The following is a 27,970-nucleotide window of genomic DNA, read 5'->3' on the forward strand; positions in this document are numbered from 1 at the left end:
ACTTGTGCAGGAGCAGGGTAAGCCGTATATCGGCTGTATCCTGCGCCCAAGTCTACCGGTGGCTTCTGTGTATGCTTTCCCGTTGCCGGGAGCATGCAGGGCAGGCGCATACTGCGAAGAATACTCTCAGCCATGGAAGCGTGACCTCAAGCAGTGCATGCACAGAAGCTACCGATATGACAGCAGAATGACAGTGGAAATGCGGCGAGGAGCAGAGACTTCTAGGGGCTGGAAATAGCCCCAGGTAAGTAAAACTTTATGAGCTGCGTTCAGCTCATGTATCTTTTAAGTAAAGAACTCATCCATGCCACCAATGGTTAAAGGATACCCGAAGTGACATGTGACATGATGAAATAGACATGTGTATGTACAGTGCCTAGCACACAAATAACTATACGGTGTTCCTTTTTTTTTTTTTTCTTTCTCTGCTTGAAAGAGTTAAATATCAGGTATGTAAGTGGCTGACTCAGTCCTGACTCAGACAGGACGTGACTACAGTGTGACCCTCACTGATAAGAAATTCCAACTACAAAACACTTTCCTAGCAGAAAATGCCTTCTGAGAGCAAGAAAGAGATAAAAAGGGGAATTTCTTATAAGTGAGGGTCACACTGTAGTCACTTCCTGTCTGAGTCAGGACTGAGTCAGCCACTTACATACCTGATATTTAACTCTTTCAGGCAGAGAAAGAAAACAAAGGAACAAAGCATAGTTATTTGTGTGCTAGGCACTGTATATACACATCTATCTCATCATGTCACATCGGGTATCCTTTAAGTGAACATGGAGTAATAAACGGAAGACACACACAGGATGCTTATACACAGCGAATCGCTTTTTCCACCTTTTCACAGCCTTGTTCCAAAAGGGATTAAATCCATTTTCTCCTCAGAAATCTACACACAAAACCTCATAATGACAAACGTGAAAAAGTTTACTTGAGGTTTTGGCAAATTTATAAAAAATAAAAAAAATTGAGAAAGCCTAATCTTAACACCCCCTCCCCAACTTTATTCCTTGAGCCCCCGCAACCTCCTAACACTAAAAGACCCCCACCTCCTCACCCCCGATCTGTTAAGATTATTGTTAAAAGCTGCCATTAGTGGCTATAAATAGTAAATAGCAACTATAAATGGCTAAATAAGTGCTATAATTGTATAGACCAGTAAAGAGCGGCTATTACCATTCATAGCCGCTAACCACTGCTTGTAACATTGCAGCCTATGGCGGTGCTGAGGCGCCTTTTTTAGCTGCTTTGACCGGTGAGGGGGATCCGCTGCTCAATTCTGCTGCTCAGTCCTATGCAGCGTTTACTGACCAATGTATGCAGAGCTAGTCTCAAACAAATGATCCAAATGATGCTTCACAAGTGCAAAATAGGCATTGCAGATTGTATGACCTGTGCCCGATTTCTGAACCCCTAACCATATGCAAGTAAAGATCAGGCAAACACACAAAATAACAACGTCAATGGATTTTAATGTTTCATTCATCATAGTTTGCTTTCAGCCAGGTGGACAATTTTCAAGAGAAGTATAGCCAGCAGATTATTAGGAATTTACGTCTACAGCTTATATACAACAAAAGGAAGACTTTAAGCTGAACTTAACAGCAAAATCTAAACAGTGTAAACAGCTTTACCAAATTATTTGTGCTTCTATCTAGCCGCTCTTGTGAAAAACATACCTCAGCCACACTGAGTATATAGAATCAATGAGTTCTGTTACTGTTAAAGCCCCAGTCATGGCAGAAACAAAACGAAGAAAAAAAATGGTAATTTGTAAGTGTGGTACAGGGGCATCAGTTTTGCTGTAAATGCATTGCAAAGCATGAAAGAAGCGGAGTAGCTGAAAAGCAGTAGGTGGTATCCTATGTGCCAGAGCAAATAGCTTGGAAGTCCCGCCTACATCCCTCCCTGAAACACATGCAGGGGCTGCCTGTTAGCTGCACACATGCTTGCCTCCATAGTGGTGTCGTCTGGACCCAGGATCAGAACTGTGAATAGGCAAAAGCAGTTCCTTCTATTTCAGCAAAAAATAAACAGTTCTCATCATACTGAAAACATGACACGCAAAAAACAGGATCAAGAAATGTTTTAACACCAGAAACAAGCATGCAGCTAATCTTGTCAGATCTGACTAAAATGTCGGAAACACCTCATCTGCATATGCTTGTTGAGGGTCTATGGATAAAAGTTTTAGAAGCAGAGGATCAGCAGGATAGCTGGGCAACCAGCATTGCTTATCTAGAAATAAATATGGCAGCCTCCATATACCTTTCACTTCAGTTAATCTTTAAGTAACTTACTCTCGGATATAATGATTATACTGAGAAAAGTTTAGTTTTGAAACCTAGTGTTCCTTTCCTGCCCTGCACTTTTCTGGATACACAGTGTTAAAGAGGAACTCAAGTGAAAATAATGTAATAAAAAAAGTACTTCCTTTTTACAATAATTATGTATAATTGATTTAGTCAGTGTTTGCCCGTTGTAAAATCTTTCCTCTCCCTGATTAACATTCTGACATTACATGGTGACATTTTTACTGCTGGCAGGTGTCAGTGGAAGGAGATGCTGCTTGCTTTTTTGGCAGTTGATAACAGCAGTTATTTCCCACAACGCAACAAGGCTCCCACCGTGTGATGTCAGGACCATGGTCCTGACATCACACTGTGGGAGGGGTTTTACCATCATATCAGCCATACACAGCCTCCTGATGATCCGTTTGTGAAAAAGGTAATGATTTCTCATAGGAAAGGGGGTATCAGCTACTGATTGGGATGAAGTTCAATTCTTGGCTACAATTTCTCTTTAAAGCAGTCTCCTATTTGCTGTTCTCCCATAAACGTGGAAAAATATTTTTCCAGCTTTATCTTAGCAAGTCTGTTATGGGTAATAATATACAAGTATTCACCCTCTGCCACAGCTTATCCACTAACTACATCCTGATAACAAAACAAGGAGTGTAGTTGAATGAAGGTAAAATCAAGCATAGACAGCAAAAATAAGCCTCTGACCACCCTGTGTGAAAAGTGACATTGACTGTTTTACAGGAAAGTGTTCTGTTGCCATGTCAACTGTTTGCTACTGAAATCAGCAGCTGAATCTGTAATTCTTCCAGCGTTGGCCCGCCTCCTTTGGGTCATAGGACCCCGGGAAGCATTACCAAGATCAGCAGTCTGTAGGCCTGAAATGGCAGCAGGGCTCACAAAAGTTTTCTGTATTCTCTGGAAGCGCATAGCAGCCTGTCAGAATACATGCCCTGGGTTTAGGCAGTACTAGTGACAAGTGTATTATAAGGCCTATGTCACAAGGGTGATTTTCTTGCAGGCCACATATAACCAGGAGGGGCCAGTTCAGCTTAGAGGGTAATATTTTGTCTCCCTGCTATTGCTCCTCAGGATTTCATCTATCTACAGGAATCTCTCATTTTCCACTAGCAAGAAAAGCATTCATGCGTCACAAGTTGAAAATACACATTCTGTAACACAGGGCAAGGATAATAAAACATTACAGATTTATTCACTAGGGATGGGCAAACTTAACATACACTGTATGGACCCTGGACTTGGACCAATCAAATTCACTCTCTGCCTATCTGAATTGGCCCAGTTCCATCTATGTACTATTTGCATAAAATATCTTATGCTCGTGTCTTATTGATCATCTATGATATTGGTTAAAACACACAACTGGTTTCCAACGTACACACAAAACTATACTACAGATACTCCCCAATTTCTACTGCCTCCTCTAACTAACTCTAATTATCTTGTATCACATACTTTCCAAAACCTCTTGATCCATGGTCACCTATGGTAGTCCTCAACCTTAAGGTCACATGACCCTATCATCTAAACAAACAACCAGGACACTTGGCAAAACTGGAGCCAAACTAGATCTAGATCTGTCTCAACTTCAAACCCTCCCACAGAGATCCCTACGCAGATGTGACATTGTGCAACCCCTTTCCCTCCAAGTATTATGTGTAGCCACACCCCTTGCCGATTGATCCATAAAAAGAGTAGGTGACACAACCGCTTACAGAAGTGACACAGAGCGTGCACTGCTGCAATGATTGACTGCCTCTAGGAGCTTAAAGGAAACCAGAGATGCCACTAAAGAAAGATTTGATACTTACCAGGGGGCTTCCTCCAGCCCCATAAGCACCACTGAGTCTCTCGCCATCCTCCCGTGTGCCTACATTTAGCCGCAATCAGCACCAGTTACTGGATAAGTCGCATCAATTGGGGTCTTCTGCACATGTGCGGACCTCCACGCATGTGCTGAAGATCCCAACTGACGCAGCTTAGCCATTTATCGGGGCTGATTGTGGCTGAACGGAGGCATGCAGGAGGACGGCAAGGGACTCAGTGGTGCTTATGGGGCTGGAGGAAGCCTCGAGTAAGTATAAAATCTTTCTTTTGTAGCATCTCTGGTACACTTTAAAGGGGAACTGAAGAGAGAGGTATATGGAGGCTGCCATGTTTATTTCTTTTTAAGCAATACCAGTTGCCTGGCAGCCCTGCTGATCCTCTGCCTCTAATGCTATTAGCCATAGCTCCTGAACAAGCATGCAGCAGATCAGGTGTTTCAGACTTTAAAGTCAGATCTGACAAGACTAGCTGCATGCTTGTTTCTGGTGTTATTCAGATACTACTGCAGAGGAATAAACCAGCAGGGCTGCCAGGCAACTGGTATTGATTAAAAGGAAATAAATATGGCAGCCTCCATATACCTCTAACTTCAGTTCCCCTTCAAGGGCTGGAACCCACTAGAGCGATTTTCTGAGCGTTTAGGGAGCGTGAGAAATTGCTAGCGATTTCTCTAAACGCTTTGCCAATGTAAATGGATGGTGCAAATTCCACAGAAGCGATTGCGATTAGCAAAATCGCAAACGCAGGACGTGCAGCATTTTGTTAGTGTTTGCGCTTCGATGTAAAGTATATAATCACTGGCATAATCGCTCATCAAAACTTGCACGGAGCGATTTTGCTAGCGTTTTAAAGTTAATGTACACTGTAACAAAATTAAAAATAATTGAAAGGACCAATCAGACTTTAGAACGCTAATCGCTACACAACCACTGGCAAATTGATACACTTTCTAAAACCGCTCCCTAAAACGCTCATGAAATCGCTTACAAACTGCTCATACAAAATGCTAGCGATTGCAATTAGCGATAGCGTTTTGTAGTGGGTTCCAGGCCTAAAGGACAACTGTAGTGAGAGGGATATGGAGGTTGCTATATTTATTTTCTTTTAAGCAATACCAGTTGGCATCTTGCGGATCCTCTGCCTCTTAATACTTTTAGCCATAGGCCCTGAACAAGCATGCAGCAGATCAGGCGTTTCTGACATTATTGTTAAATCTGACAAGATTAGCTGCATGATTGTTTCTGGTGTTGTAGACACTACTGCAGCCAAATAGATCAGCAGGTCTGCCAGGCAACTGGTATTGTTTAACAAGAAATAAATATGGCAGCCTCCATATACCTCTTACTACAGTTGACCTTTAAGTAACCCTCACTCTCTGATATAATGATTATAAAAGTTTATTTTTGATGTTCGAATTCGGAACATCATTCTGAATTCACACTGAATACCATACTTCAGCACCATTCAATCAGGACTGAACCAAAGTAGGAGGGAGTATGGAGTCATGTGAAATGCACTGTGAAGTCAGTGAATGCCCCTAGACCAGGCATGGGCAAACTTGGCCCTCCAGCTGTGAAGGAACTACAAGTCCCACAAGGCATTGCAGGAGTCTGACAGCCACGGTCATGACTTATAAAGGCAAATGCATTGTGGGACTTGTAGTTCCGTAACAGCTGGAGGGCCGAGTTTGCCCATGCCTGCCCTAGACCATGTCCTCAGGTTTAGAGCTGAAATGTTCCGAATGTGAACACCAACACCAGTCATTATTCAAACTACTGGGCCCATGTGAGCATACTGCAGGGAAAAAAAATGGGGGGGGGGGGGTTGCGGTAATCAATTCATCTCATGCAGCGGAAAATTAATTTAAAGCTGTTGGACGGACATTTAATCCTTTAGCAGCCAATTTATTTAGAGGGTTGCAAGTGCTCCAGGCCGATTTATTTTACCACTTTTTTATCTCTTCTTTGTTACATGTCCGTACTTCTAATTAGTACAGCTGTAATGTGTATTTATGGCCACCTGTCACTAGGGGGCAGTGTGAGACAATAACAGAGCACTTCTTTCAGTTTTTATATTTTTTGCTAGTAGAGAGAGATCAAAGCATTCCAACAATTTACAGCACAAGTTTTACCAACTGAGGTCAAAAGCAGTGCACCATCTCAAACGAGATCATTCTATTGAAGCTGCTAATGGGTTAAGAAATCTTTTATAGTGCAAGTTACACACAAGAACACACTAAACCCTCCAGCTGATCCATTGTATAATGATTTTTTTCATAGCAAGAATGTATTGCTCGACATACGGATCAGGCTGCCTTCTGGAGGTTGCATATCTGCATATTAAATATCATTATAAAATATGAAACCTGTAAAAATAGGAAAAGCATATTAAAATGGTTTGTAGACAAATGGTAGACTAACAATACAAAACAAACACAAAGGAAAAAAATCAAGAGTTTCCCTTTAAGAGGCTACGATTTGCAAAGCGTGCCTGGAAGCGGTTTCACAGCTGTAAAGCCAAACATTTCTTAAAAACTCATGACAGAAATCACACACATTCCTTTAAATAATAGCTTTATCTAAGTTAAAGAGGATCTGTGATTTTTGAAATATCTAATTCATCAATTATATCAAGACTAGCTGACCTAAGCCCTTTTAAAAACGGGCTCTAGGTCTGTCACCGCCGCATGTCACTGCAAACGCCCGTTGTGCCCGCTCGCGCACCCGCCTGCCTCGTACGCACACATGCCTGCCCCGTACACCCATTAAAGACACGCGTCACTCTCTCTGCGCACATGCGCAGTTAGTTATGAGCAGGGACACACACACACACAGGGACAAACACGGACGCAGAGACATTAGGTTTTTTTTTTATATAGGACTAGGAACCCCTCTCATTCATCCCCCCTATTGTATACAATACTTTCAGCACAGAGCAGATGCAAGTGGAACAGCGTAGTGACTGAGCTCCTGACCTTTACTATAATGCATGGCTCTGCTGACCAATAGAGAAGAACCAACAGAAAGACCTGGATGTTGAACGGGACAAGATTTCCTCCTGACACAGTAGTACTTCTAGGTGTTTCTCCTAAAATGTTAAGCACGGATTTGTGCTACAGTTTTCACTAAAGGTGGCCATACAGCATATGAGAGACTTGGCCGTCGGGAGACTTGGGCGCGGGATACAGCTAGTATGCTTTTTATCCTGCTGCTGCACAAGTCCTGGCGGTGTTAATTACTATGCTCAATCACAAGAAAATGTATGCGTGCTCTACACCAAGCTTAACCCTTTCAAGTCTAGCTGTGCAAATCTGGCTAAAATGGCTTACCATGAGACATGCTCACGCAGAAATGCATCTGCTTTCGCATGCCAAACTTTGCAGGGTCAAAAACCAATACCGCGAAGCGGTTGCCCTGCGGGAATTAGTTCATGCTATACAGCACTATCCAGGAGCGCCTATTCCCCCTCCAGGTCCACGTGGATAGTGGGGAATGATGTAATTCGGCTTCTGTGTTTTAAAAGTAACTTCAGCTCCGTCTTCTGACGGCGCCGAAGTTACTCACTGGGCGCCACTATAGCCGTAATTCCTATTATGGTCTATAGTGGGGCCGGCTGCACCCAAATCTCCTGCACGGTTATTACAGCGCTTGGGCTATACATCAGGTGACTTGGCAGCCGAATGACCATCCAATTCTATTATTATAACCCAAAGAGAATCGGTGCCACCAAGTGCATGCCCGACCGACAATGCGACCAATCTTAGGCCGAAGTTGGTTGCATTAATCAGTCGGACATGCTGCAATATGACAGGCCGGCTTGCTCGATCGGGTGTGTGGTGGTGCATAGTATGCCAGCGCATGACGTCACACACGCGCCACGCTGGCAGCATGTATGGGGTTAATAGAAGAGCGGCGGAAGAAGGTCGGGCACCGCAACACAGGACAGGTAATGTATAAATGCACACTTACAGTATATTTACACATTACATACACACACACAGAGGCAAGGCAACAGGCGGAGCCGATTCCCGAGCGATTTCAGCCGACAGATCTCTCTCTAATCAGATTCTATTAGAGAGAGATTTCTCTCTTGGTTGAATCTGCCCATCATCGCTAGATTTATGGCTATCCTCCAATTAACTTTTTGCAGTGAACTGATTTTCTTATTTTATTTTACTTTATACATGCAATACTTAAAACATTTATATGTATGGACTTAAAGAGACACTGAAGCGAATTTTTTTTTATGATATAATGATTTGTATGTGTAGTACACCTAAGAAATAAAACATTAGGAGCAGAGACATAAGTCTAACATTGTTTCCAGTACAGGAAGAGTTAAGAAACTCCAGCTATCTATGCAAAAGAGCCATTGAGCTCCACGATTTTCAAAGTCACAGAGAGCTCTTCTGAAGTTTATTATCTCAAGTGTTTGGCACTGTATTTTTTTCTCTCTCTAGAGGATAGTTCAAAAGTTCACTGGCCTGCTCTGTAAAATCATTTAGAATGCTGAGTAGTGTATAAACTGCAAATATTGGAGAATGATGCAATGTTATAAAAAGCACTATATAACTGAAAATAAAAATATGAGATATTTTCTTTGCTACTAATGTTCTAGTAAGTATCCGTACTACACAACCAATTCATTATCTTATTTTTTTTCGCTAAGTGTCTCTAAAAAATTGAAGTCATTTAAAAAAAAAAAGTACTCATATTTACGTAATAAGTTAGGAGGAAAAAGTTGTGATTTGTTGATCGATCAGTAAATTATTTCAGAAATGACAGATCCTCTAGAGTTAAAGTGTACTAATATGCAAGTGTGCTTAAAATAAGTTAAATGAGGCTCTAATGATAGTGCAGGGTGCTTGCATTTCAGATTTTGTTTCTGTTTTAAAATGCATGAGCAGCCCGTACTCCTGTACTAAGAATTCGCAAATGTTACCTTCAGTTTATTAGATGATATTAAAGGAAACCTAAGGCAGGGGAAAAGACTTACTTACCTGAGGCTTTTTCCAGCCCCCAATAGTCTTTCAAGTGCCTCAGTGTCCTCCAGACCCCCCCTCTTGTTGTTGTCCACGGTCACCCCAATAAAAGTCCACGACTGGCTGAATCGCGCACTACAGCATACGCGCTGTCCTAGCCTCACGCATTTCCTCAATCGTGCTTCCGTGGCCAGGAGAATATTGCGTGTGCACAGTTACAAATTTTAATGAACTGTCCATGCCCAAGATAGTCCTGGGCAGGAAAGTGCAATCAAGGAGGTTGTTGGGACAGCATGGGTGACAGAGGAACAATGAGGGGATCTGGAGGATACCAAGGGACCTCAGAGACTATGGGGGGGGGCTGAAGGAAACCCTAGGTAAGTAAAAGTCAACTTTTCACCCCCATCTCAGGTGTAAAGAGTGCAATTAAAACTGAAGAAGCAGAGCGATAAGCCTCAAAGTACATTATTCAAGCAAGGATCAGTACAAGCACACATAATCAATAGGTTCCAAAGTAGAAAAAAAACAATTAAAAGTATAAATACAACAGTCCCAATTTAAGACATTTTAAGCACACTTCAGTAGAGTACACCTGCAGTTTAATTTCCATTAAAATAATTGCTGCAGGTATTAGAATTATCTACTAGCAGTTAAAGGAATACTATCGATTACATATTTTTTTCAATTGACACAGGAATTGTGTGGGAAGTGCTGCTAAGTACTGGTGTATACAGTACATTTTAGTAGCAACTTCTTTGTTTACTGTTAGCAAAATACTTTCAAACTTTACTGACGCCAAAACTGACGGCTGACTGAGCCATGAGGAGAGGGGAAATTCCCCTCACACTTGATCAGTTAACTCTATGGGCTTGATTCACAAAGCGGTGCAAAGTGTTTGCACGCCTGTGAAAAGCCCTTTATCACGCCTAAACTCAGTTTAGGCGTGATAAGAAGAAACTCGCGCGATCTCCCGCGCGCAAAGTTTTGCGCGCTGCGCGCACAGTGTACCGTGCTTCGCGCGCAGCGTCCATTGAGCCCTATGGGACTTTGCGCGCGGGAGCTTCGCGCGAAGAGCAGCACAAATCGGTGATAACTCAGCTTTGCACGGCTTATCACGCCTAAAGTCTTTTAGGCGTGATAACTGAGTTATCACCGCTTTGTGAATCAGGGCCTATGTGTAGCTCTGTGTGTGACAGAGAGAGAGAGAGCTCCCAACAGCTGCAGCTCCTGTGTTCTGTGTTTCTGACTGAGGTGTCTGAAGAGAGCAGAGGAAATGTAACTAATTCTCACAGCTTTTCATACTGTTATTGCTTTCAGAGTTTGATATGTTTGATATTTGCTTTCTGTAGTCTGATTTGCAACTCTGGCTGTGCATTGAAGCCCCTTGTGCAATTGATTTGTCCCAATATAGCTAAATCCTACCCTTAAAGGGATACTGTAGGGGGGTCAGGGGAAAATGAGTTGAAGTTACCCAGGGCTTCTAATGGTCCCCCACAGACATCCTGTGCCCGCGCAGCCACTCCCCAATACTCCGGCCCCGCCTCTGGTTCACTTCTGGATATTCAGACTTTAAAGTCTGAAAACCACTGTGCCTGCGTTGCCGTGTCCTCGCATCCCCCGATGTCACCAGGAGCGCACGGCGCAGACAGACTATACAGGGCCTGTGCAGTATGCTCCTGGTGACATCAGCAGGAGCGAGGACACGGCAACGCAGGCGCAGTGGTTTTCAGACTTTAAAGTCTGAAATTCCAGAAGTGAACCAGAGGCGGGGCCGGAGCATTGGGGAGTGGCTGCGCGGGCACAGGATGTCTGTGGGGGACCATTAGAAGCCCAGGGTAACAAACTAATTTTCCCCTGATCCCCTAAAGTATCCCTTTAATAAATTACACCTTTTGCCTCTGATATTTAACATGAAAAGTAGGAAAATGTTTACACAGCTACTTAGACATTATTTGTACATTGTCATTTTAGAACACTTGGGTATCGATAGTATTCCTTTAAGATTTTGGCAAAAAAAAAAAAAAGTTGACCTCTGTTGACCAGATTGCTGTGGTAGAAGTCTGAGACTTAAAAAAATCAGCTTAAAAAAATCCCAAACCTGGGCGGATGGAGCGCACTGTACAGCTATGTGTAGTCCTGGCTTCAGTGACCAGAAATACAGTTACCTGATCAACAGGGGTAACTATTGTTTACTAAATTGATAGACATTTCCAGATCATTTCAATATTTGCTTCAACTGTGATAGTCAAGTTTCATTTTCACTAAAGTACAAACAAAATAGTTCATGTAAACAATTCTACCCAACAAAAACACAAGATCTCTTAAGCTGACAAATCATAGAAAACTAGCCAAGCTCAATCTGATAAAGACACGAATGTCTTAAAAATAGTCCAAGATTGTCAGCTGCTAATAACTTAAAAAAACAAAAACTAAAACAAAAAACGTTTTGATGGCGATAGACTGTTTGCATGCGAATACTGATGCTTCATGCCACAATTAAAAAAGAAAAAGAAAAAACTTCAGCAGAAAAATGACGTCTTTGGTCCGTAAAAGGTAAACATCTAGACAGAACGAACTAATGTCCACCCTCAGGTACTGCTTCACTTTTGCGTTGTCTCAAGGCACTTTCAGATTCAGGGGTGCTTGGGTTTGGTACTTGTGTATCGAGGTCTTCTTCCTCTTCTGTCCCAGAATCCTCCACTGCAGAGTCCTCCCCAGAATCCTTTTCAGCACCGCTGGAACTTCCTGCTTCTTCATTGGGCTCCGCCTGCTCATCCTCTTTCTCCTCTTCTTCGCTTTCCTCTTCTAGGACATCCTTTTTGTTGGAAAGCTTCTTTCCATCCACAGTGTCTTTATCTAACTCTTCAACATCCTCATTAATGTCTGCAAAAAAAGAAGAGATTTTATCTGCAGTCATTGAAATATACATGCAATCCAACCTTATGCTGGGATTACACTGCCATCTTCAATGTCTAATAAACAATGCCAGTTGCCTGACTACTGTGCTTGCTCTGCCTCTTATACTGTAAGTCACTGGCCAGGAATAAGCATGCAGAGCAGATGATTTGACTCTGGTCCCACTGGCTGCATGATTGTTGCAGGTGTGTGACTCGAACACTACTACAGTCAAAAGTTCAGCATAGCAGCCAGGCCAATGGCATTGTTTAGAAGGGAATGAGGATGGCGATCCCTGTATTCCTCTCACTTCAGGTTCTTTTAATGACAGTTCAAACAATCTAAATGTGTGGCAAAGAAAACCACTTGTAAGACCCGCCAGCACCAATAGTAACTCTGTAAGGAATCACTGCTCCCTGTCCGGCAGTAGTACACAGCAGCCTGCACTGTTGTGACATCATGAATGCGGCAGCCAGAATTATCCACTGCTCCCATCGCTCTGCCACGGCGGACCCCCTCCTTGAATCCCTCCACTGGCTTCCTATCCAGTTCAGAATCAGATTCAAGATACTGTGTCTGACCTACAAATCTGTCCACAAAACCTGTCCAACCTACATTTCCGATCTTACTCAGAGGTACACACCTAGCCACTCACTCCGCTCCTCCAATTAACTTTGCCTGACTGCCCCCCGCAGTTGGTGAGCATGTATGTGGTCAACCTATATAATAATATCATTCATAGGGAAGCACTGATGTCTGTGAAAGAACGGTTACAGGGGGATAGCAGGGTGACGAATGAGATGCTTATGTTCATAATGTCATTGCTTGAATTCTGCCTCTCCCATTCCTACTTTAGGTTTGGGGACGATTTTTACCTGCAGACCCTCGGGGTGCCAATGGGGGCCCCTTATGCACCCAGTGTAGCTAATTTGGTGATGTCGGACTTTGAGAGAACATATTTTATTGGTGCTGGGGCCCCTACTGGCATCAGAGGTTACTGCAGGTTTATTGACGACCTATTTTTTGGGTGGTCAGGTACAGAGGAGGAGTTGTGCCGGTTTTTCAGTACAGTGAATGATATACATGAAACTATTAAATTTAAAATGGAGTACAATGCCCATTCACTACATTTCCTTGATGTTGAGGTTAGGAAGAAGTCGGGACATTTCGAAACCGACCTTTACAGAAAAGAAACCGATAAAAATGGATATTTATTGGCCAACAGTTGCCACCCTAAACCTCTGGTGAATGGGCTCCCTAAGAGTCAATATGTTAGAATACGGAGGATTACATCCTCCGATGAACTGTATGCGAAGCAGGCACAGCTCCTCACGCAAGATTTTGTTAAAAGGGGTTATAGTAAATTAAGATGTGAGGAAATAGCAGCAGAGGTGGGAGGTTTGGATCGTGAAGCATTGAGAACATATAATAGGGAGAAACAGGACGAGAGCAATGAAGTGAATTGTGTTACTACTTTTTGTCGAGAATCGACTGTTTTGCGAGATACTATGTCTAAGTTTTGGCCGGTGATTGAGGCTGATCCCCAGTTATCCACCATTTGTAGAAACCCTCCTAGATTTGTATATAGAAGGAGTAAATCTATTAGAGACCATCTTGTCCGTGCTGATATAGGGAGAACAGGGGGGCCCACACAAATGTTTTTAGGTACACCAAGAGTGGGCACCTTTCCTTGTCTGCATTGCCAAAATTGTAATGGTATCATTAGGGGGGCTGAGGTTAGACATCCACGACAGGGTACCCCGATACCCCTTAAAGATTATGCTACATGTGATACCAAAGGGGTGGTTTATTATATTAAATGCCCCTGCGGGTTAGCCTATGTAGGGCAGACTAAGAGAGACGTCAAGTCTCGACTTAATGAACATAGGAGCAATATACAGAACCCCAATATAAATAAAAGGGGGGAGGAGGAAAGAAATCGGGATCCCCCTTAGCAAGGCATTTCAAGGAATGTGGACACAGGGTGAGTCAGCTGAGATGGATGGTGCTAGAGGTGGTGCAGTTCCATGAAGGCCAGGATCGTAGGACCACTTTATTAAGACGTGAAGCCTGGTGGATGGAAAAACTGGGTACTCCGTCACCGTATGGCCTCAACGAAGACTTTAGTCTTAGGTGCTTCTTATGAGTATATATTTTTGCCGCTCTCTTACCCTTTAAGGGTTATATGTACCTTTAAGTATGTGCCCGCCCCCCAATTAGTTTGGGTGTGGCGTGTAAGTAAAGTTTTATATATTTACTATGTGTTACCAGATGACTTGAGCACTTGAGAAAGGGCCTTTGCCCGAAACGTTGTGCTTTTCAGTGTGCTGTAACACCGCTATATGAAAATAAATATTTCGCTGTAATTCACTTTGGAGGGTCGAGTCCTTGTGGAACGCTGTTGATTGCCCCCCGCATCACCCACTCCCATGCACGTCTCCAGGACTTAAGAGCTTCTCCAACACTATGGAACTCCCTACCTCCCACCCATTAGGGCAGCCCCCTACTTCAACATCTTCAAGAAGGCCCTCAAAACTCACCTTTTCACTCTGGCCTACTACCCCTCACAAGTGCTCTAAACCTACAGCTGAACTCTGGTCCCCTACCTTTCGTGTCCTTACCTCTCCCTCTAGATTGTAAGCCTTTGGGCAGGGTTCTCCTCCTTTTGTGTCCTACCTGATCATGCACCTCCATTACTGTGAACACATGCTATGCATCTGAGTGAACCTAACTTGCCTAATCTCCATGCTCCATCCAGTGACTGACTAAGTATTACCTTGTACTCATACTGTGCTGCATGATCTGGTCTTTCTTGTTTTCCTGTATTGTCATTTTGCTGTATGTCACCCCTAAATATTGTCTGTAACCTAAACTAATGTCCAGCGCTGCGTAATATGTTGGCGCTTTATAAATACAATAAATAAGGCTGTTTTGGCTGCAGCCATGCCCGCTCCCACCCTTGTCACACCTAGACTTTGCCCAACCTGGCCACACCCCCTCTCAGCCTTCTGGTGACCTTGCCTGGCTTTTGCTCCAGCACTGAGGCCAGGCAGCGATCACAAGGGGAGGGATGTAATAGGCAAGTCCTAATTGGATACGGATCTGCCTATGGTTACTAACCGAGCACTACTTGTGAAAACTGTTTACTATGCAGTCTTGGGCCTTGAACCCACTAGCAGCACTTTATAAGTGCCAGTGATTTGTAAAGCTCTTGCTAATGCAATGCTATGGGGGATTTCTTTTTAAATCACATCCCTCCAGTGGGATCACACCCATAGCATTACACAATAGCAAGATCTTTTCAAATCACAAGCGCTCTGAAAAGTCTTAGAAAAGTACTGCTAGTGGGTTCCAGGCCTTACTGCCATTGCTGCAGTAATGAGCCAGGCAATGACCCACTATCCAATCACACTAGCAAGCTGAGAAAAATAATGATCAGCAAACATTTTTTTTTTACCAACATATAAATCTCCACTGGAGTAAAGAAGAGAAGGAAATTAAGCCTATCAAGTCAGGAGCTGCCGATCAGCTAGAAAGTGTTTAATGAAAACATTAGTTTAGCTTCCCTTGTATTTGAATGCATATAATAGTTAATGTGCATCATTTTGCAAGGCACGCAAGGTTTGTGCACTGTGCATTTTTGCAACACATATATTGAGTAGATCTGGGCTGGCTGGGTGCTGTAACTCCATTTCCTGTTAATACAGACTGACAGCTGTTCAGGCTCCTCCCACTATCCCATCATCACCCACACAATGAGGTAAGCAGGAAGGAGCTGGAAGAGGGCAATGGGTCCATAGAAGGAGTTACCCTCTGGTTCTGTGGACCTAAAGGCTCCCTGACTCCACTTAAAGGAGTTATTTCGCGTAAAAAGTAAGCAGTTAAAAAATGTGACAGATGACAGGTTTTGGGCCAGTCCATCTTTTTAAGGGGGATTCTCAGGGCTTTCTTTGTTTTGAACAGCATTTCCTGAACAACAGTTGCAAAATCTAACTGACATAATAGTGTGCAAGTGATTAGGGAGGCCGGCTGGTATCTTGCTATTTTGGCAGTTAAACTGTTGTTCAGGAAATGCTGTTGAAAACAAAGAAAGCCCTGAGAATCCCCCTTACAAAAATGGACTGGCCCAAAACCTGTCATCTGTCACATTTTTTAATTGCCTACTTTTTTCGCGAAAGAACCCCTTTAATTATGCTGAGCAGACAGCAAGAGGGCGGGGCACAGATGAGAAGATTTTAGGCTGCAGCTGCTGGAAGTGCCCAGTGAATTATGGAGGCAGTAAATTTGGGCACTGCCATAGGCATCCATACAAGTATCGGAAAAATGCAGGAAATGTGGGCATCAGAGGGCGCCAAGGCAAGCTGCCCCGCTATTTGTGGCCATAGTTTGCATAGTGGGTGGACCCGGCGTCCGCTATTTATCAGGTACGTCAGATGCCCAAATTTCATGTTTTTTGTATGGCGCAAACTTCCACATGCCGCAATGTTTTACGTACTGGAGGGGGAGAGACAGTTAAAGTGTACCCGAGCCGAAGCTCAGAAACAAAATCAGATAATTAGCTAAAGAGAGGGAAGCCTTAGGATCCTATTGAGGGTACCCTCGGAGGTCTGATGGCCCCCGTCACTGAGTGTGGCCCCCTCAAAGATTAATCACTAATACTATCGGGGCCATCCGGCTTCTCTTCTGCATTCGTGCTGTGGGCAGCACGGTGGCGTAGTGGTTAGCGCTCTCGCCTTGCAGAGCTGGGTCCCTGGTTCGAATCCCAGCCAGGTCAACATCTGCAAGGAGTTTGTATGTTCTCCCCATGTCTGTGTGGGTTTCCTCCGGACATTCCAGTTTCCTCCCACATCCCAAAAACATACAGGTAAGTGAATTGGCTTCCCCCTAAATTGGCCCTAGACTACAATGTATACACTACATGATACATACATAGACATATGACTTTAGTAGGGACTAGATTGTGAGCTCCGAGGGACAGTTAGTGACTAGACTATATACTCTGTACAGCACTGTGGAAGATGTCGGCGCTATATAAATACTTAATAATATTAATAATTCATGACTGCAGAATAGCAGACAGAACCCGACCACGCATGCGCAGTAGCATGGAGCCGCGGGCCCCGTGCTAATGCGCATGCATGGGTGGGTCTGAGCTTCTAATGCGCAGCCATGAATGCGGAAGAGGAGCCGCATGGCCACGACAAGAAGGAGGTCCGCACTCAGCGACGGGGCACTGCGACAACCGAGGGAAGCCTCAAAAGGATCCTGAGGCTTCCCTCTCTGCAGGGTAATTATTAGTTTTAAACTTCGTCTTGGGTTCGTTTTAAGATTAATTGTCAGGAAGGGGGAGTTTTATGAGGAACTCCAGTGAAAAGAACGTAATGAAAAAAAGTGCTTCATTTTTACAATAATCATTGTAAAATCTTTCCTCTCCCTGATTTACATTCTGAAATTGATCACATGGCGACATTTTTACTACTGGCAGGTGATGTCAGTGGAAGGAAAGCTTTTTTAGCCATTGGAAACAGCTGTAATTTCCCACAATGCAACAAGCCTCCCACAGTGTGTTGTCAGTACCTAGGTACTGACATCACACTGTGGTAGGGCTTTCACCACAGTATCGGCCATACAGAGCCCCCTGATGATCTGTTTGAGAAAAGGAAAAGATTTCTCATGGAAAAGGGGGTATCAGCTACTGATTGGGATGGAGTTCAATCCTTGGATACGGTTTCTTTTTTAGGTAAGATATATGGAAAGGGGGGGGGGTACATTTAGGCATCGGCTGGGAGGGAGAGGGGCTTTTCGGTTTAGGCATCGGCTTGGGGGGGGGTTTAAAGGTCAGTCATTGGTAGGGGAAGGGTTCTGTATGACAGTAGGGTCAGGTTCAGCTGTTGTAAAATATTGTTAAATGTTCCTGCTATTTTACAATATTCTACTACCTGCGCTCCCAAATTTACTAGCGCATTTATTTCGCATACATGAGAATTATAGTGAAGATCATAACATTCATCCCCAAATGAATTTTACTGGCCTTGAAGCACAACTTTGCAGTAGGAATGAAGCCTATTTGTTTGCATTTGCCCCCTCATGCAAGTTAACATACAGCAAGCGCCAGAAACATTCGCCAAGCAAGCTTTCCCGCTGGCAGCGTATCTGGGCCCGATTTAAATCACAACTTTGTGAGCAAACTGAAAAAAAAATCCATCCACAACATTAATTCCCGCATTGTTCCTCCTCCCTGGCCAGCATTCTGACCCACTATCTCATCTAGAACATGCTAAGCTGCTGCCCATATGGGTTTTCATCCATAAATGCATTCGCCTCAACAATGTGCATATGAAATTTTGATAGTTTAAAGAAGGCCTTTGATGTTCCAGATCAACATATGGTATCCTTAGAAAAACAGAAGAAGCAGATCATTATTCTGCCTCAAACAGAACGCTTATGAAGAGCGTACAATCTAACGTGAATTGTCATTCATTATCTACAAACAGACGGATAAGGATCGATGTTCCCCTCCAGCTGTCCGAGGATCTGAAGATGATAAACAGCGTTTGGCTGCTGAGGACAGGCATTGTTTTTGTGAGACGCTGAGGAAAAAGGACCCTATACACAAAGTAAAAGATAATAATCAGATGGACATTAGAGAGGATTGCCATACAAAACAGCATTCCGCTCTGGGAAAAGATTATAGCTTTACTCAGGGGATAAACAAACCTTTACGTTTCACAAATACTTTTTGCCATTTTACTTTTACTATCTCAGGCTGCTTTCACAGTGAGACGTTACAGGAGCAGGTTAGTGCAGCCTGCAACGCAGCCCCACTGCACAGTAATGAAACATCAATGGGCTGTTCACAGTGCCCACGTTGCGTTACATTGTAACGCAGCACATCCGTTGAGTGCTGCATGCTGTGCGTTATGCGCGGCTAAGCCGCGTTAGACTGTGCGCACATGCTCAGTAGTGTTGGGGAGGAGTGGAGAGTGGCCAGGCACATGGCTAATTAATATTCACTGCACGGTGTGACATGCAGTGTTTACTTCCTGGAGCGGCCGCTCTGTGCGGTGATTGGCCGGGCGGGACCAAACGGTTGCCGCATGCGTCCAAGAGTACGCAACACAGCATCACGGACGCCAGAGTGAGCTGCACAACACGGCTCACTCTGACGTCCACATTAGAGAGCACCAGGCGTTGCGCGTTAGGGGCACGTTATGTGCCCTATAACGTCCCCTAAACGCAACGTCCTTGTGTGTAAGTAGCCTCAGAGTAATAGACATGGACGGGTGTTATATTACATTGGCCACTTACAGAATTACTCACTGCATGCTACTAGGTGAACATTCCTCTCCCTCCCCCCCCAGAGTAATGCAGACACATTAAAGTGAACCTGAACTGAGTAAAATTATTTAACCACTTTATCCACAAGTCAGTAGATATACGTCTTCTGGGACTTCACCTAAGCCACAAATCAGTGGATATACGTCTTGTAGCAGAAGCAGTGCTGTGCAGGATTAAGCTTGCTCCTGTGCACATTTCTGGCACTATCTGATGCAGCACTAATTGGTGAACGGGAATATATGTTTCCTGAGCTAATGAGATTGATTTTTACTATTAAAAATACTTTTATTTTCTCATTTCATAGTGAAAAATACACTGTATAGCATTATTTCAGAATCAAATATCTTCACAATAAATTGTGACCGGAACATAATCTAAGTTTTGTGATAAGCAGTAAGAATAGCCAAACAAAATTTGTGTTCATCTACAGTAGCAATTTTTATTTTTAAACTGGAATTAGTCAAACTGAGAAATAAATGTTTTTTCAATTTTTTCCCCATTAAAATTAATAGAAAACAAAAATGTTCGAGGGAAAAAAATGGCATACAATGAAAGCTTAGTTTGTCTTGAAAAAAACAATATATATTTCATTTCTGGGTCCTAAGTAGGGATAAAGTTATTTCCGATTAAATAAGGACATAGCTAAACTGTCAAAACTGCTCTGGTCAATAAGTGGGAAAAAAGGTCTGGATGCGAAGTGGTTAAAATAAACACATGATGTACCTGCAAATGAATATTACATACTTACCTCGCCATCAGTTCCTCAAAAGGTCACCATTTTCTTCTTACAACGATTCCTTCCATTTCTGACAAAATTTTGTCAGAACTGAAGTATATCAGCTGCTGTCAGTTATAGCTAAAAGGACAACTGATGAGCAAGGTAATGTCTTGTCCAATTGCTTACCATTGACCTCTGAAAAGGTGCCCAAAATGATCACTAGAGATAAATTACCATTTCAGACAATGTACGCTGCAGGTGTAGTTCATTTAACACTCTGACATAGTTATTCTTCAGAAATGTGTTCAAAAACTGCTGAAATAAGATATAGACAACCGCTTACCGGCTCTCACATCATCATACTTGGATTTAGCGGGGCAGCAGCAATCTATGAGCAGGACCAGAATCTGCACAGGGAACACAACATAGTGCAAACATCTATTAAACAAGACTTCCATAACACATGAAATAAAAGTATACCCCCCAAACTATATCACCATATTTATCGTAATCCACCTTGAAACATCACTAAAAGCAATCCTTTCTGCTCCTGGAAGCAGTCCTTTGAACTGCGACATTAGTTACAATACTGCCTACACTTTCAAAAGTATACTACCCTCTAAATAATTCATATCTGATTGGGGAAGTAGCCATATCCCTTTGTAATTTTTCATAAACTTATTTTCTTTAGTTTTAAAACACAAATAGTGAGCGTAATTAATTTAATACCATGGTCTATTAAACAATGTCATCAAGCCTTGTCCTGGTACTGTACACAAACCAGAGCTGTACGCAGCGGAGGACAGAGGTCAGGGTGAGTAAATCTTTTTCTTCTCTCCAAACGTCAGAGTCCGGGGAACGGGGGTGGGGGGTTGAGATCGAAGATCTGGAGGGAGGGAAATCTGGAGGGAGGGCACGCATGCACGAACGGGAATCGCTGCACGGAAGCCCTACAACTGCTTTGCCCCACCGGCTCCACTAGTGGGATTCCCTAGGACGGCTGGATGCTTGATTTGCACACTGTGGGTAGCACAGATCGCTACCAATAGTGTGCCGACAGCCATCCTAGGGAATCCCAATGAAGTGAAAAAAGTGGAGCCGGTGGGGCAGAGCTGCTAGAAATCTCTCAGGCAGCATGGACGAGCCTGACTCGTCCATATCACTTTCAGCATTTATTTGCTGGATGAGCCAGGCTCTTCCATACTGCTAGGGGGTTAAAAGTGTATACTTCAACCAAGCAACTGTACTGCTCACTTTCTCTAGTACTGTACAAATTACTGTATTTTCTGGACTATAAGACTCACTTTTTCTCCCCCAAAAGTGGGGAAAAGAAGCCACTGTGTCTTATAGTCCAAATACAGGGCGTTCCTGACTTGTGAAGGCCTGCCAATACGAACCTCCAACCTGCCGCAATGTGCCCATACAGAGGAGGACACAGGGGGACAAACAGAGGACACGGTGGACACAAAGGGGCATAGAGGAGGACACAAGGAGGATACAAAGGGGCATAGAGGAGGACACAAAGGGGCATAGAGGAGGACACAAGGGGGACAGCAAAGGGGATAGAGGAGGACACAAAGGGGCATAGAGGAGGACACAAGGGGGACAGCAAGGGGCATAGAGGAGGACACAAGGGGGACAGCAAGGGGCATAGAGGAGGACACAAAGGGGCATAGTTATAGAAACAAGGAGGACCGAGGCGGCACAGGAGGACACAAGGAGGACAGAGGAGGACACAAGGGGGACAGAGGAGGACACAAGGGGGACAGAGGAGGACACAGGGAGACACAAGAGTTACATGTGGGCATGATGTACAAATTCACCATGGATGCACCAGGTTTAGTATATTTTTCCCCTGGTTTTTGTCCTCTAAACCTAGGTGCATCTTATGGTCAGGAGCGTCTTATAGTACAAAAAATACTGTAATCTTACCAGACCAAGAATGAGGCCAATCAACAAGGTGGCAGCAATAAAGATGAGGTAAGAGCCCCAGGCAGGAATTTCCAATGGTCCCGTGAAGTAATTGTGCGTTTGCTGAAATATAAATTGCAAATATTATTAACCCAATAAAAAAATCAACATTACAACATGCGGTATTTATATATCAAACGCGGCAGAACAATCAGTGAAGAGCTGCAGCGCATACTACCGAAAGTCAGTTGTGATTGCATGCATGTAAAATATCTGCCGAGCCAAATGACCTCTCCTTCAAGTATTGATGTCAGCTACTCTGTTCGATACAATTCAATCTGAATAATCTGATCAAAAATATGATGCGTCACTAAAAGTAAATCAAAGTTTTTTTTGTTTTTTTTAACCTTTCAAGTACGACGCTAATTGAAATCTACGCCATTTTGATTCTGATCTAGCTGCCAGGGCGTAGATTTCAACTCACCGGGCCTGTGCGTTCTCACCGCTTTTGTCGCTCCCGACAATCTCACCGCTGTCTCCTCGCCACAGGTTACTCGCTCTGCCGTCTCTGTAACGGCAAAGCCCTGTAAGCCAATGAAATCGGCTCCTGACCCGGTCTATCAACGTAAGCAACTCCCATTGGTTTACACTGATATAGACAGGGTCAGGAGGCAATGAAAGCGGCTCCTGACCGGCTCACATGAAAGCGGTTCACCCTGACTGGGTGGCTGAGGTTCTCGGCATGCAGCGTGGACGGCGGGTATGTGCGGCGATTGCTCCGTGTTCCACAGGTTTCTGGTACCAGCAGTCTCTGGTCCTTAAGGGGGCAGAGACCGCTGGTACTTACGTGGTTAAAGTTTCATATGTCAGGAGGTTTTCCCTGGCTGATGAGAGTACTGTTTGTACTTTTTTTTTTTTTAAATATACAAACTTTCAAGTTTACTTTAAGGTGCCCAATAACCTTACAGAGGCTTCACCCTACTAAGCTACTTCAGGTCGAGGCAGGTAAAAAGGGCACCGGTGGCGCCCGGTTAAAAATCGGCACTGCCATAGGCAGCAGTGTTAAAAACTGGGATTAGCAGCAATAACCATTTGGGCACCAGGAGGTACCTGATAAAATAGCGCACGCTGGGGCCACCCACTAGTGCAGGGCTGGGCAAACTGTTCGCAGGCCACATTCTTTAAATTTCTCCCCTCCCTGCAGAGTGCAAGTGGGCGGCAAGCAGGGAACTTAAAACTCACCAGCTACGATGCGGGAATCGGCGCTGAGGTGAGTTTCAAATCCCCCGCCGCTCACAACTCGGGAGGAAAGGAGAGGAGAGGAATCCAGCAGTCTGTCGGCAGCCCGGAGAAGCAGCGCACGCCGGCCGGATACAACCCAGCCCTGCACTAGCGAATGGATCGCAAGTGGGCCTGGTCCCACTTTTTACAGATTATAGCTGTTATTTACCATTTAGATTTAACATTGCCACCAGCAAACTACCTATAAAACTGAAAATCCACTTTAAATTGTGGTTGATTCTATATAAATCAAATTGTATCATTTTAGAATAAAGCCAAGTACAGACACTTAATAACTAATGTCTGAAAAAACAAGACAAAAAAAAAAAAGACTGATCATTGTGGGTGATCGTTTTAGCAAGGAGGGCTGTACAGACTTGCCTCTGGGCTAAGCCCAAGCAGCCTGTTTTGTAGTATGGTGAGGAGAGGGGAAATATCAGAATAGTTTATTGCGCCCAGCATGACTGGGTCCTGCCTGGAATTAGATTTGGCACACAAAAAAACAAAGCTCAATAATAGGATAGAGGTAGAAAAAGATAGGAACACAACATGCAATTTAACATACCAAGAACAATAAACACAGTAGATATGAAATGGGACAGTTCTCACAAAGTGACATAAGGAGTTCGTTCCATATACATCACGCAGGACAGTTCTCAAGTGCCACAAGAAAGTTTGATCAGTGGGCAGGTTGAATGGTTAGTAGCTTGGGGGAGGGGGTGGAGTATGTAAAGGGAGTTCAGGAGGCTGACAGCTGAGGGAAAGAAAGAGTTCCTATGTCTAGCAGTCCTGGTGGAAATGTCCCAGAGCCTCCATACCATACCAAATATGCCATACATGTCCAACTGCAAGGACAATAGCTTTCATAGCATATGTGTACTGACCCTAGATTTCCCAACTCCCAGACTCTGACGAATGATCAGTTTGGGCAACGAAAATCTGGCATCTGTATTTGGCTTCAGCCATGCTTAATATCTATTAAAATCACTGTATAAAAGAGTTCTGCTGCCAGCTACAAGGAAATTAGATATTTTGTCCTGCAGCAACAGCGTCGAATGGATGCAGAGAGGTCAGCCTGTGCTCACAGTCATTAGTGTGACAAACTGACACATTCTTGTTCCACAATACAGAGAAACAACATATTACACTCCGCAAAGTCATCAATCTGACAAGGTCACTATTAAGTAAAAACACACACCAGTCATGCAGCGCTTGATGTTCAACTCCTCAGCTTAGCATACAGCAGTACATATATACTCTTCATCTGCAGTATCAATCAAATATTGTTGGTGAAGAAAAATCCTTTTATATTTTTGGATATTAAATAATGAGGCTTTTGAGGCAGCACCATGGCATCTTGCAGCTATGGGTGCTTGGTTCAAATATGGTTCAAATCCAGGGCACTGCCTAGAGTTTGTATGATCTCCCCACAGCAGATGGTCGATCAGCCCCCAAATCGCTAGATGTATGGCCAATGAACTGTAATCAAGGATTGAACTTCATCTCAATCAGTAGATGATAACCCCTTTCCCACAAGGACTGTAAATCTATAGATATACACATTTATTGAAAATACCCCAAAGACAGCCCACAGCACAGCCCACTTCTTCAGGCAATAAGCAGGGGATAAACAACAGCAATTCAGTTATAGCAAGCAGAGCACCTCTGCGCTTGCTATAACTGAATTGCTGTTGTTTATACCCTGCTTATTGCCTGAAGAAGGGGGCTGTGCTCGCGAAACGCGTTGCATCTTTGGGGTATTTTCAATAAATGTGTATATCGATATATTTACAGTCCTTGGTGTCTGCTTTAACGGAGGCGAGTCCACCACTTCCTCCCAGCAATTTTTTAAAAATGTTATGTACTTTTATCCTTCTGGCGCCTCTGTTCACCTACCAATATTTTTCTCAAATAGATCATCAGGGGGGTCTGTATGCCTGATATTGTGATGAAACCCCTCCCATAGTGTGATGTCAGGGCCATGGCTCTGACAGTTTTCTGTCTGTGAACCGTGTTGCATTGTGGGAAATAACGGCCGTTTCCAACTGCCAAGCAACCAGCATCTCCCTCTGTGCATATGTAGGTCTATAATCTAGTTTTGTTTTGTTTTTTCTTGTCTACCAGTACTAAAGATGATGACACGCAGGTTCATTGTGGCTCAAACAATATGAACAAATTACATGGTGAATATAATTTCTTTGTCTCTCCTATTTTTTAACTTCTCACTTTGCAATGTATGGATTTATTTTTTACCCCCCCTTTTTTTTTTTTTTACTAAAAAAAAAAAAAAAAATCCTCTTTAACATACAATAAAAACTTGTATTTCTACTCTTCTTCACCCACAGTGTTATCCTATGTGTAAATATCAAGTGCCCCAAGCTTAGTACAGCATTGATACGGGCTGGCATTACATGGATCTAGCATCTCTTCAAGCTCATTCCAATCTGCAGCATTGATAATCTTTTGCTGCTTGCAACTGAAAACCTTGCCAAAGTCAAACACAGTCTACTAACTCTACTAAGTCTACTAACACTAGATTCCCAGGTTTAAATTTTCGTAAGCAAACTGTCCTGTGTTTGGGTGGGTTTCTACTGGATGCTCTGGTTTCCTTCACCATTACAAAAACATGGATGCAGCTTGACACAACACACACAAAATTATACATCGATTATAGTGCTTTAGATTACGTTTAAGATAAAACAATAACAAGACAGTGATAAAAGTTCAAAAGGTCATCATTTCACTGTATGGGATCTGAATAAACAGCAGGCATTTAAGATATTAACCATGGCTCAGTCATCAAACTGATATTTTCAACACGTAATCCAGATCTGAACTCAGAACTTCCTTTCTGCTCCAAAAGATAAGCAACAGCATAACCGCCTTTAACCTCCCCGGCGTTCTATTGAGATCGCCAGGGAGGCTGCGGGAGGGTTTTTTTTCAATTAAAAAAAAACTATTTCATGCAGCCAACTGAAAGTTGGCTGCATGAAAGCCCACTAGAGGGCGCTCTGGAGGCGTTCTTCCGATCGCCTCCGGCGCCCAGAACAAACAAGGAAGGCCGCAATGAGCAGCCTTCCTTGTTTGGCTTTCCTCGTCGCCATGGCGACGAGCGGAGTGACGTCATGGACGTCAGCCGACGTCCTGACGTCAGCCGCCTCCGATCCAGCCCTTAGCGCTGGCCGGAACTGATTAGTCCGGCTGCGCAGGGCTCGGGCGGCTGGGGGGACCCTCTTTCGCCGCTGCTCGCGGCGGATCGCCGCAAAGCGGCGGCGATCAGGCAGCACACGCGGCTGGCAAAGTGCCGGCTGCGTGTGCTGCTTTTTATTTGAAGCAAATCGGCCCAGCAGGGCCTGAGCGGCAGCCTCCGGCGGTGATGGACGAGCTGAGCTCGTCCATACCGCTCAGGAGGTTAAAGGAGAACTGTAGTGAGAAGTATATGGAGGCTGCAATATTTATTTCCTTATAAGCCATGTATTTCCTTTTAATACCAGTTGCCTGGCTGCCCTGCTGAACCTCTGCCTCTAATACCTTTAGCCATAGACCCTGAACAAGCATGCAGCATATCAGGTGTTTGACATTTTTTGTCAGATCTGACAAGATTAGCTGAATGCATGTTTCTGGTGTGAGTCACACTACTGCAGGGCTGCCAGGCAACTGGTATTGCTTAAAAGGAAATCAATATGGCAGCCTCCATATACCTCTCACTACAGTTGTCCTTTAAAGAAAAACATTTCATTGTTACAGCTTATAGAAATCCTACTAAGATTTAGCAGAAAGGGTTGACCTCCTGTGCTTACATATTACCTCAGAATTCGACAAAGCTGAAATTACACTAGCTCATTACTTGATGAGAAGGGAGAATTAGACAAGCTGTTCTCTATAAACACACACATGGTGGACACAGGGTGGATTTCTCTGCATTTCCTTGTCTTCTGTGCAAGAGTTCCAGTCGGTATTTAAATCCAAAATACAAAATATGGGACTCATGAAGAGTTCCATTTAGTATTATTCCTAAGAATACAATCTTATCTCAAATTTATCTTAATTTCGGGTTTACTTTTACACACAAGTGTTGAAGAATGCTAGCACTCACTGGTGCTTCAAAGCAGCTTGGTGCTAACTGGCACTTACAAATGATGTCACTGGTAGAGACAGACATTTTTTGTAGGAGAGAACAGGTGCTTTTAGCAGGTGTTTGGAGCAATTTCACTGATGCTCACAAACAGATCAGCATGGAGGTCACATCATAAGTCTGGACCACCAAAATGCCTGCAGCAAGCTTTTTCAAAGCCTGCTAACACCAGACTTTTAGTGTGAACCGCCCTCTTAAAGAATAGCAGAGTTTACCTTGACCCAGCAGTTTGCTAGCTGTAAACGTGGCAGGAAACAATAATGTGTATGATATTTACATATTATAGGTTAACGTTACACAATGTGGATTGCTAGACACTTTACATTACACAGAACAGTTTGGGGAGAGAAAGAGATCCTGTGCCAGGAGGTCCTGGTAAAGATGGTCCTGAAGCAGTGCCCCAATGGGAGTTGATTAAGGTATAGGTTACCGGGTTAGGAGGGATCGTTTGCAATCCTCATTGCCCTGGATTGCAGTCTGGAGAGGTACATGAGGTCTAGATATGAGAGGGGGAATATGATGATCTTTCCTGCAGTTTGATGAGTCTCTGTAGCTTG

At 43.7% G+C, this 27,970-nt stretch overlaps 1 protein-coding gene across 1 annotated transcript in view; it reads right to left on the reverse strand.

Moving 5' to 3' along the window:
• Positions 1-10,992: 10,992 nt before the first annotated feature.
• TMX4 (thioredoxin related transmembrane protein 4) overlaps positions 10,993-27,970 on the reverse strand; it is a 111,000-nt gene continuing 94,022 nt past the window's right edge. The window contains exons 6-8 of the mRNA XM_068232507.1: positions 22,019-22,120; positions 20,430-20,493; positions 10,993-12,018 (exon numbers count right to left, since the gene is read on the reverse strand). Of these exons, the coding sequence (XP_068088608.1) occupies positions 11,711-12,018; positions 20,430-20,493; positions 22,019-22,120 (474 nt within the window). The 3' untranslated portion in view covers positions 10,993-11,710. The remainder of the gene's footprint in view (positions 12,019-20,429; positions 20,494-22,018; positions 22,121-27,970) is intronic.

This window comes from Hyperolius riggenbachi, chromosome 4 (genome assembly GCF_040937935.1).
Source record: "Hyperolius riggenbachi isolate aHypRig1 chromosome 4, aHypRig1.pri, whole genome shotgun sequence".
Taxonomy (NCBI): Eukaryota; Metazoa; Chordata; class Amphibia; order Anura; family Hyperoliidae; genus Hyperolius; species Hyperolius riggenbachi.